Genomic DNA, 10,403 nt, shown 5'->3' with positions numbered 1-10,403 from the left:
CGTAAAAAGACAATCAGCCTCCTGCTTCCCTTTTCTGTAATTAATAGAAAAAAAAAACAAGAGTATGATATGAAGTGGACACCAGGGAAAGTCAGTAAACACATATTTCTCGCTCTCTTTCTCTGTCTCTCATATTGTACCTATTGTATTATAATAAACATTACCACACAAACACACAACTAAGACAATATCCATATAAACACAATCTAAATAATAATATAAACAAAAAGAAAAGCTTTGAAACCGCTGCTGAATAATGTAATAACTAGTTCTTTAAGAAGTCTATAAGAAGGTCATTAAGGAGTGGGTTTGGGTTTGTGGTTTAACTCAGATATTCTTCTAATCATTCTTGAAGCTACTGTATAAAAAATCTACACTCAGATGTCTGCCATGACAGTGACATGGTTCCACTGTATAAATAAATAAATAAATAAATAGCCTTGTAAATATACAGTGTCCTACAGGCAGCAGCATTGCCAGTTAGTGTAATTAATATTTACAGATATTTACTGTAATATTTGTTTACAGTAATGGCATGTTGTACTGAATATTTAAACATAATACAAAACTATTTTTATAGGACTACATATTGGTAGCAGTATATTACTATAATGCACCAACATCACAGTTATACTGTTATTTTAAATCTTTATTGCTAAATATACATTTTAGACACCCATTACTGCTGTTCTTACTAGCCTCCATGGCAAAACCTTCTCTTAATTTCAGTACATCCTAACTTTGACTGTTTGAGTTCTCTCACACATTAAATGTTCTCCCCATATTTAACCCATTATATAAAATTTTCTGTTTACCCATCATTTACCATATTCAGTACAAGTACTTGTCCTCACCCACAAATATAAGGCTGCCCCTGCTATTGATCCCTGGATTTAGACTCTTCATCATGGATGGCACGTTTTTCAATGTTGTGGCACCCAAGCTTATGAATTCACTCCCACAGAACTCCCACAAATCTCGCTTTCATCTTCTCATTTGAATCATAGCTCAAAATGCAGCTTTTCTCTCAGTGCTCTCACTGTGGAACTCACTACTCAGGTCTCCTATAGTTGGAAAAAGCTCTCATGGGCCCTAAACTAAAAAGATGTTAAGGGAAGTTGATTACAAAGACTGTGAGAGGCCTAGAAACCTTTGGAACACCCCTTGGCTATATCACACTCTCATAGCTGTGGTGGTCTGGTCTTCTTAATGCTGTATATCATCTTTATATACTATCTGTCTCTATTTACGTAACCTCTCAATGCACATTGCCACTTGTATAGTGCCTGTACCAGTGTGATGTACTGTGCTGACTTGATTTCTGTTTGTCTTGTTGTATAAGAGGATTGATTAATTATTCGTTCTGACCTATATAAGGAGCTATATATTTATATACGGTATTTATTTATTGTATTTACAATAGCTATATTCTTCTTCTTATTATTGTTGTTATTATTATCATCATCATCTCCAGTTTCAGTTCACTTATTGCACAAACCCTCTCAAGTTCCTTCCTAACATTTCATGCTCCATAAATTATGTAAAAAAAAAAAAAAAAAAGAAGAAGTAAAAAAAAGAAAAAGAAATCTCTGTAAAGATAAAGGACACATCAAGAAAGCTGGTCTACAAACATCAGTGAAGTTGTTTTGATCAGTTTTGTTGTTTTGAAACTATGAAATCCGTTATAATCTTTTCAGCCTGAGGACTCGAGCATTATGACAATATTATTGAGCAACAATAACATAACAAATGGAGACCACTGCTACATCATGTAACCCAGTACCGAGTAAACTACCACATCTCCTGCACTCCTCTGTGTTTGCTGGTCTGCCCCGGTAGTGCAGTGTTTCTGACATGCTTTAACAAAGTGTGTAAAAACAGACTGTTTGTGTTCACTTCGCTTCCTGATGTGATAGGGCAGGTTGCTAATCCCTGCGTGTAGAGGTTATGGAGCAGAGCAGCACAGGGAGACGGTTAAAGCGCTCAGGTGGAGGTGCTTGTTTTCTTTTCTGAAACAGGTGGAAACAGTTGGCCACCGCTCACCCCGCAGTATGTGTTTCTTCGGTGTCGTCTCGGAAAAGTCACGAACAGAACTAGACACGAGTTCCACCTTAACGAACAACAACGAAAGAAGCTTTCAGCCTCCTGGCGAATCTAACAAACGGCTCCAGCATCGTCCTGGTGCCACAGCCGGTCCCGAAGGCTCGCGCCTGAGCGTTAACGCGCGCGAGCGACCGCGCATGCGCGCCCTGAACGCCGCTCTGGACGATCTGCGGGCCGCGATACAGTACAGAGGAAATCACAGCAAGAAACTGTCAAAGATCGCCACACTGCTGCTGGCCAAGAACTACATCCTCATGCAGGCTCACGCCTTGGAGCAGATGAGCAAGACTGTCGAGCAACGAAACCTGGAACAAAATGTCCTGTCCGCTGGGTTTCTCCCGCAAGATCAGTCTGCAGGCTATGTGGAGGATAGCATGCTCATTTTATTATGTGATTTTATTTAATATGTAACACCTTTACATTTGTGACACTTTTAATCTGTGACACTACCCTTAGCTATATGTTTAACTCGTGATGCCTGAAACAAACCATGAATAAAAACATTCACCTGAAAAGTCAGTCTAATACTGATCCAGAGCGGATTATATCAGAATGATCTTTTTCAAAAAATTAATTACTGCCTCATCTACGGGGAAAAAAAAGCATTTTAAAGGTTTTTTATTATTTATTTAATCTAAATTATAATTTGGGTAAGAGAAATGAAATCATAAATCTCTTTTAAATTATGCTTTTGAAAATTCTCTCCCAAACTTCACAAGGATTATATCAGTGTGCTTTCGTAAGGAAGTCACAAAATGACACATAACCCTTTTTTTTTTGCATTTTATAAATGCTAAGAGCCTAATTTAAAAGCTTATGTGGATCACGTGATAAACAAATTAGCATATCCTCTCTAGTCGCCCGTTAGTTTATATTCCTGTTATTTATATCACTGGATGTGACTTAATAAAATATAAGGTAGCAATCTTTTTTCAGTCTTTTTTTAATTGTTTCATCATAAGGTAGCCTATATATGCCTGCATTTTCTACATAAAAGATTTTGATTAATTCAGATTTCGTATGATTTGATTTTGAAACGGAAAGCAAATTAAAAACAAACGCAATGTCTCAGTGTCCGAGCCGACATACGAATAATTGTTAATAATTAAAATAATTTATTTTTGGCAGATCATATGGCCACCTTTAAAAAACAAACAAACAAACAAATAAACAAACAAACAACTCCCCCGTATCGTATATCCCTGTATGTATGTATGTATATATATATATATATATATATATATATATATATATATATATATATATATATATAGGACTGGTTCAGAAGCTCTATATTTCCCTACTTGAGCACGCAGCACGTCTGATATTAAACAATCATTATTCAGCGTGATTGAGAAAAATGTAGTTCACAAACAAAGGATTTGGCAACCTGAACAGCTCTGCCACAGCAACCATGACATCACTGTCCTGGCCAATCACAGCGCTCCTGTGAAATCTCGTTCTGAACGCACTATTGTATCGCGTGATTTCAGTCTCAGGCCCACTGCCATCGCCAATACTTATTTTGTAAGTATTTTATCGTAAATGAATGTGCTTAACATATTTAGGCAAAAGAAATGGACTGTTATCAGGATTATTCATCTGCATGTGCATTTTGCCTCAAGCCAGCTGGGCTTTTTTGTGTCGTTTCAGTGACAGTCGTTTTAAGTTTCAGGCTCGGTTGTTTTGCTTCCTCTTGAGGCCGCCATTATTTTGTACACAACCGAGAATAATATCAGATTGAGAGCTGTGTCGCGAATTTATTTTAAAAGCGTTTAAACACTTCTTGGAGATACTGGTTTTGAATTTAAAACTGGTTGTCCTGAAGTGAAGTGTAGTAAACCTGCGTTTAACAGCGCTAAAGAATGCTCCGAGGCTGAAAACACCGCGAAAATCCGAAACGCCGCCTCAGCTGCTGTAGCTGCTCTTCCATTCGTTCATTCAGTGCTGACCAACTGTTGCATGCACATGACAAGAAATCCCAGATGTCTCAGGTCCTTAAAAGGGTGTCACATAGTTTAAAGCAGAAGCGTTTCTTTTTTTTTTTCCTCCCCAAGATGGCTGATTATCTCAGTGCTCTCTCTTTCGACTGTAATTGCAGTTTTATAGGAGAAACGACTCCAGCGACGGATCCATGATGAGCTATGCGGAAAAGCCTGAAGATATCACGAAGGAGGAATGGATGGAGAAACTGAATAATGTGCACATCCAAAGAGCAGATATGAACCGCCTCATCATGAACTATTTAGTAACTGGTATGTAAGCTTCATTTGCACATGCTCACCTTCGAGTTGTTTAATATCGAGTATGTTTAATTATGCATGTACTTTAATTTTATGGTATATATGGAAACCTTTTACATGAACAAATTCTAACATTTGCTGCTTCATATAGTTGTGAAAACTGCATGAACTAAAATCTGGTTCTTTTTTGCATGCATCTCAACCAAGCGTTTTAAAGCCCTCTTACCACCAAAAAGGAGAGAATTTCCTTTAAACATTACTTTCCAGTTCTACTAAAAAATGCTCTGCATGCCTCTACATTTATAACTTATGGAGAAACAATATTACTACCAAACTTTCAAGAATTATACATTTACAGTAGGAAATGCATCATCCACAAACAGAAATGTGTCCTCCAAATCACCTGAGGTAAACATCACTGATGGCATTTAAATATATTTAAACTACATTTTTTAGAAGAAGAATGGCTGATTAATTCAGTCAGTTCCATTGGCTTACTTACGTTTTTATTAATGTCTTTTTATTAGGTTATTTAAACGTTTTGAAACGTTATCTGATGATGTCTGTACAGAATGTGTAAGCATGCTCCTTTGTTTCGATGTGATGAGCAGGATTACCTCAGACTTTTTGATAGCTGGTATCTGAACGAAAACAGAATTGATTGTGTATGTCTGTTTCACTGTGGCATGAAACGATTCAAAAAAGTGTGAGGAAAGCGCACTTGGGTAGCAAGGGTTTAGGCAGCCTATTTTTATCACTGCGTTAACCTGGATAATTATTCGATGTGATCTTTACAGGCAGATCACCAAGACAAGGTTTGAAAGTAGCCTATAAAATTAATTCCATGTCATTTTGGTAAACTATATTTGTTTTCTTAAAGTAGAGCTGTCAAAATGGGAGAAAAGCTCCATTTTTGTCAAAATCGTTTTTTTTAAGGGTAGAATTCAGCAATAGCAACAGCTTTGCATATGAAGTGTTGAGCTCATAATTTTCACTGTGACTGAAAGCGTTGGATGAATTTTAGCTCTCTGATATTAGTAGCTCACTCATACACACAGTCATCAGACTACATTTGTGTGAAGAAAATAAATTACCACTAGACTGATAGATGTTTGTGTTTCACAGAGGGTTTTAAGGAAGCCGCAGAGAAGTTCCGGATGGAGTCAGGCATTGAGCCCAGTGTGGATCTGGACTCACTGGATGAGAGGATAAAGATCAGGGAGATGATTCTGAAAGGGCAGATTCAGGAAGCCATCTCTCTCATTAACAGCCTTCATCCAGAACTCTTGGACACCAACCGATATCTGTACTTCCATCTTCAGGTAAACATGTTATTCTTTATCATTAACAGCGTCAAACTCAAGGACTAAAGGCCTAATGCAGAGCATCCTTACAAAACTTAGTATTGAAATGGACTTTGAAAATAGCCTTCAGAGTAGAGTATGTTTACATCACAGAAAGAAAATATTTGTATATAAAAATATTGCATGTTTTTTGTTAAGCATCTTATGTTTTACTTTAAGAACTGAGACTGAACTCAGCTGAAGCAATGTTGTTAAGAAGAGTGGTCCAAAATTACTCCAAAACAAAAAATTTTACTTGCTAAAGTTGCTAAAGTTGGTTCTGCATGTTACTGAGTTATAGGGTGAACTTGGGTGTACTTATTTTTTTCCCATCTTGTTTCTGACTAAAAAAAAAATAAATAAAACTGAAGGATGGTGTACTTTCTTTTCCCATGACTGTATGTATTTCTAACTTGTACACTAGTTTGAGTATGTTAATTTGCTTCAGTTAAAAATCACTCATTTCAAAGCTTAGTAGTTTAAAAAAAAATTGAGCTTTTATCAGCCAATATTTTAGGTTTCAGTATCGGAAAAAGTGACATTTGGCCATCTCTATTTTGGAAGTGTGAAAGTGGAGATAGGAGAAAGTGCCCTTGAGCTAGGTCTGAAATGCTGCAATGTTTTCCTCTCTTGCAGCAGCAGCATTTGATTGAGCTGATCCGCCTGCGGGAGACGGAGGCTGCGCTGGAGTTTGCACAGTCGCAGCTGGCTGAACAAGGTGAGGAGAGCAGAGAGTGTCTGACTGAGATGGAGAGAACTCTGGCTCTGCTTGCTTTTGACAACCCTGAAGAGTCACCTTTCGGAGACCTTCTTAACATGATGCAGCGACAGAAGGTGAGAGTGGTGTGTGTGTGTGTGTGTGTGTGTGTGTGTGTGTATGTATAGGTAATATACACTATATGGCCAAAAGTATGTTCCCTTCACTGGTACTAAGAGGCCCAAACATGTTCAGCATGACAGTGCCCCTGTGCACAAAGCGTGGTTTATAAAGACATGGTTTGCGGTTTATAAAGACATGGTTGGAGTGGAAGCACTCTAGTGGCCTGCACAGAGCCCTGACCTCAGCCCCACTGAACACCTTTAGGGTAAATTTGGAATGCCAGCTCCACCCCAGGCTTCCTCACCTAACATCAGTGCCCGACCTCATTAATGCTCTTGTGGCAGAATGGGCAAATCCCCACAGCTGCGCTCCAAAATCTAGTGGAAAGCCTTCTCAGAAGAGTGGAGGTTATAATAACAGGAAAGAGGGGACTAAATCTGGAATGAGATGTGCAACAAGCACGTATGGGTGTGATAGTCAGGTGTCTGCAGACTTTTGGCCATATAGTTTAATAAAGAAATACACACAGGTCCATAAATATTTGGACATTGACAAAGTTATTTTAGCTGTCTACTATGGTATATAGGAGTTGAAATTATATAATATATGAGTTCAAAATGCAGCTGTGCAGTGCTTTATAGTGCAGACTTTCAGATTTAATTTGAGGGTGTAGGAATTACAGCACTTGTGGACCCCCCCCCCAAATGTAATTGGACAATTCCATGACCAGATGTGTGTTATTCCCTCATTATTTCATATATTAAGCAGATGAACGGTCTAGAGTTGATTTCAAGTGTGGCATTTGCCTTTGGAATCTGTTGCTGTTAACTCTCAAAATGAAGTCCAAAGACCTGTCACTGCTAGTGAAGCAAGCCATCATTATGTTGAAAAATTAAAATCGGAGAGATAGCTGAAACATTAGGTGTGGCCAAATCATCTATTTAGTACATTCTTAAAAAGAAAGAACACACTGGTGAGGTCAGGAGCACCAAGGCCCAGAAGACCACTGAAAACAACTGACAGAAGAATTCTTTCCCTGGTGAAGAAAAACACCTTCCCAACAGTTCACCAGATCAAGAACACTCTCCAGGAGGTAGGCATATCTGTGTCAGTCAACAAACGAAAAAAAGCCTTCACCAGAGTAAATACAGAGGGTTTTTCTAAAGATGTCAGTCTCAAAAACAGGAAGAGAGTTTTTGAGTTTAGAATAGATTAGAGTTTGCCAAAAACATCTAAAAACCCTGTACAGTTCTGAAACAACAGCCTATGGACAAATGAGGAAAAAGATCAACTTGTACAAGAATGACAGGAAGAGAAGAGTATGGAGAAGGGATGGAACAGATCAAAGCATATCCCCTCATCTGTGAAGCATGGTGGAAGCACTGTTAAGGAGTGGGCATGTATGGCTGCCAATGGAACGGGTTCCCTTGTATTTATTGATGATGTGACTGCTGACAAAAGCACTAGGTTGAATTCTGAAGTGTGTAGGGCTATATTATCTGCTCAGATTCAGCCAAATCCTTCAAAACTCATTGGATGGTGCTTCACAGTGCAGATGGACAATGACCTGACACCTAATTTGAAAGCAACCCAAGACTTTTTTTTAAAGGCAGAGAAGCGGAATGTTCTGCAATGGCTGAGTCATTCACCTGACCTGAATCCACTTGAACATGTATTTCTCTTGCTGAAGACGGAACTGAAGGCAAAACAAGCAGGAGCTGAATACAGCTGAAGCAAAGGCCTGGCAGAGCATCACCAGGGAAGAAACCCAGTGTCTGGTGATGTCTGTGGTTTCCAAACGTCAGGTAGTCACTGACTGCAAAGTTTTTGCATCCAAGTATTAAAGATGACAGTGTAATGTATAATTGTTATTTTGTCCAATAACCTTTGGGGCCATAAAAAAGGAAGTGGGGGAGGGCACGTAAAACTGCTGTAATTTCTGTAAATAAATAAGTGAATAAATGAATGAATGAATGAATGAATGAATGGGTTAGGTTTGTTAATTGAATTAGGTATTTGAGAAATGTGTTCTGGTTCTTACCCACAAGGTGGCATCATTTTGTGTTGAAGGTTTCATGCTGAGCAAAACATGTGTCCTCTTGCAGGTTTGGAGTGAGGTAAACCAGGCGGTACTCGACTATGAGAACAGGGAGTCAACACCAAAACTGGCCAAGCTGCTGAAGCTCTTGTTATGGGCACAGAATGAACTTGACCAGAAAAAAGTCAAATACCCCAAAATGACAGACCTTAGTAAGGGCACAATTGAAGACCCCAAGTAAGAACTGGCAACAACATGGACATCTGTGCTATACTGTAACATTTCCCCCTATTTATAAACAGTCAGTGAACGGACTAATATATACAATGAACACGAGCTAGCAATTTGTTTGCATATCATACAAGGGAATTAACTTTACTGTATATTGTATTATATTTTGAAAGCAGATATGCTAATCAAAGTAAATATATCAGAAATTAATTTAGCTGGACGCCCATCTTCTGAATGAAAAATAATTCTATACTATAGACCTCTTTTATTTACAAATATCCACCTCATCTTGTTTTTAAATACTGGCATTTTATGTTCTGTTTGGTAACTTTTTTTTTTTTTTTTAATTTGACATTCATTCAGTGCTTTTATGCCTAAACTAGAAGGGTAAAATCAGCTAAGGGTTGTTATTAGGGGTGTAACGATCAGACAATTTGGATAAATGCATTGATTTAAAGGCAACGGCTGAGATGAATCGAGGCAACAGTTATTGTTGTTATTAAAATTGAATAGAAATCAATTATTAAAACGACAGACAGTTGGTGTGTAAAAAAAAAAATTCATATTTTTAAACTGATGTGTAAATAAGCTAGCAAGGTGATTTGCTCATAACACTGATACTTAAAACAGTCCCTTTGTACCTCGGCGTCATTCGCAAATTAAAGGTAGGCTTACTCCAGGCTCTGAACAAAGTTGGTCACATACTGATGAGAGGTTACTAAATCGAATCTTATTGTAGCATATTCAGTGGCATCAACAAATATCTAATCATAGCCTGAAGAATCAACATCATATTGTATTATGTGGAAGCCTGACGTTTACACCCCTAGTTATGAGAGTGTTAAGCGTAAAATTCATTTTCTATATGAAAAGGTTCCTGGATTGTTCCACTCTGGAAATCAACACTTAAGTTGTCTGAGTTTGTGCTTTTTACAGTTGGTGTGTTGTTGATAGGGACATGGTCTTCTGGTTTGTCCTGTTGATGCTGTGCCTTGTATTTGTTGGCTAGATTAAGGTGTGTGTGTGTGTGTGTGTGTGTGTGTGTGTGTGTGTGTGTGTGTGTGTGAGAGAGAGAGAGAGAGAGAGAGAGAGAGAGAGAATGATACTAGCCTTGTATTTTCACTTGGAATGGAAATGAGACTGCTCATATGGTGAGCAAAGGAAAATGTATATTTCAAGCAGGTGAATGGGGGCAGGTTTTTTCTTTTTTTTTCTTTTTTTTTTTAAAGATTTTCACAACATAAGCTATTTTTTATTTTAAATTTATGTATTTTTAAATGCCTGGAGAATTTGCTACATCACCATTTTTATTTTAGATTTTGTACATGCTACTGAAGTTTATAGTTTATTTATAGTTGTAATTTTGTTATTATTTATTCAACAATGCATTCTTCAACCTCTCCTGTTTTTAAATTCAAAATTTTCGGTACAATAAAGTATTTCTTTGAAACAAAAATGTGTCTTTCCTCTTTCACGCTGCATACTTTGGCAGTATTTAAGGCACAAGTATGCAGATTTATAGCTCCACCCATGTCCTACCTGTTGTTCCTGTCCAGTGGTGCATGCTTTGTGGTGTTCTTCACGCTTTTCTTAATCAACTTAATGCAGTGCAGCCTCATGAACAC

The 10,403-nt window shown here is 37.8% G+C and overlaps 2 protein-coding genes across 3 annotated transcripts; both read left to right on the top strand.

The window, feature by feature from the left end:
* The first annotated feature begins 1,684 nt into the window (after positions 1-1,684).
* On the top strand, positions 1,685-2,622 carry si:ch211-196c10.13 (class E basic helix-loop-helix protein 22). Its single transcript, XM_026928044.3, has one exon. It carries the CDS (start codon positions 2,052-2,054, stop codon positions 2,505-2,507), a length of 456 nt encoding a protein of 151 aa, XP_026783845.1. The 5' UTR covers positions 1,685-2,051; the 3' UTR covers positions 2,508-2,622.
* Positions 2,623-3,488: 866 nt separating this feature from the next.
* On the top strand, positions 3,489-10,199 carry gid8a (GID complex subunit 8 homolog a (S. cerevisiae)). Of its 2 annotated transcripts, none has more exons than XM_026919052.3 (5): positions 3,489-3,630; positions 4,205-4,358; positions 5,472-5,668; positions 6,326-6,523; positions 8,615-10,198. In XM_026919052.3, the coding sequence occupies exons 2-5, from the start codon at positions 4,238-4,240 to the stop codon at positions 8,786-8,788; spliced, it is 690 nt and encodes a 229-aa protein (XP_026774853.1). In that variant the 5' UTR covers positions 3,489-3,630; positions 4,205-4,237; the 3' UTR covers positions 8,789-10,198. The 2 variants fall into 2 exon arrangements, with proteins under 2 accessions (XP_026774853.1, XP_026774042.1); XM_026918241.3 differs by lacking the exon at positions 3,489-3,630 and adding an exon at positions 3,659-4,097 and having other exon boundaries at positions 8,615-10,199.
* The last annotated feature ends 204 nt before the right edge of the window (positions 10,200-10,403 follow it).

The sequence above is a fragment of the Pangasianodon hypophthalmus genome, chromosome 8 (assembly GCF_027358585.1).
Source record: "Pangasianodon hypophthalmus isolate fPanHyp1 chromosome 8, fPanHyp1.pri, whole genome shotgun sequence".
In the NCBI taxonomy this organism is placed as follows: domain Eukaryota; kingdom Metazoa; phylum Chordata; class Actinopteri; order Siluriformes; family Pangasiidae; genus Pangasianodon; species Pangasianodon hypophthalmus.
The sequence above is the reverse complement of the archived record's forward strand: the minus strand, read 5'-3'. Positions and strand labels throughout refer to the sequence as shown.

Bases quoted from the DNA above. Each gene is read 5' to 3' on its own strand.
- si:ch211-196c10.13 (XM_026928044.3), top strand. From the start codon at position 2,052: ATGTGTTTCTTCGGTGTCGTCTCGGAAAAGTCACGAACAGAACTAGAC.
- gid8a (XM_026918241.3), top strand. The intron at 4,359-5,471 runs GTATGTAAGCTT...TGTGTTTCACAG, and splicing joins CATGAACTATTTAGTAACTG to AGGGTTTTAAGGAAGCCGCA. The intron at 5,669-6,325 runs GTAAACATGTTA...CCTCTCTTGCAG, and splicing joins ATCTGTACTTCCATCTTCAG to CAGCAGCATTTGATTGAGCT.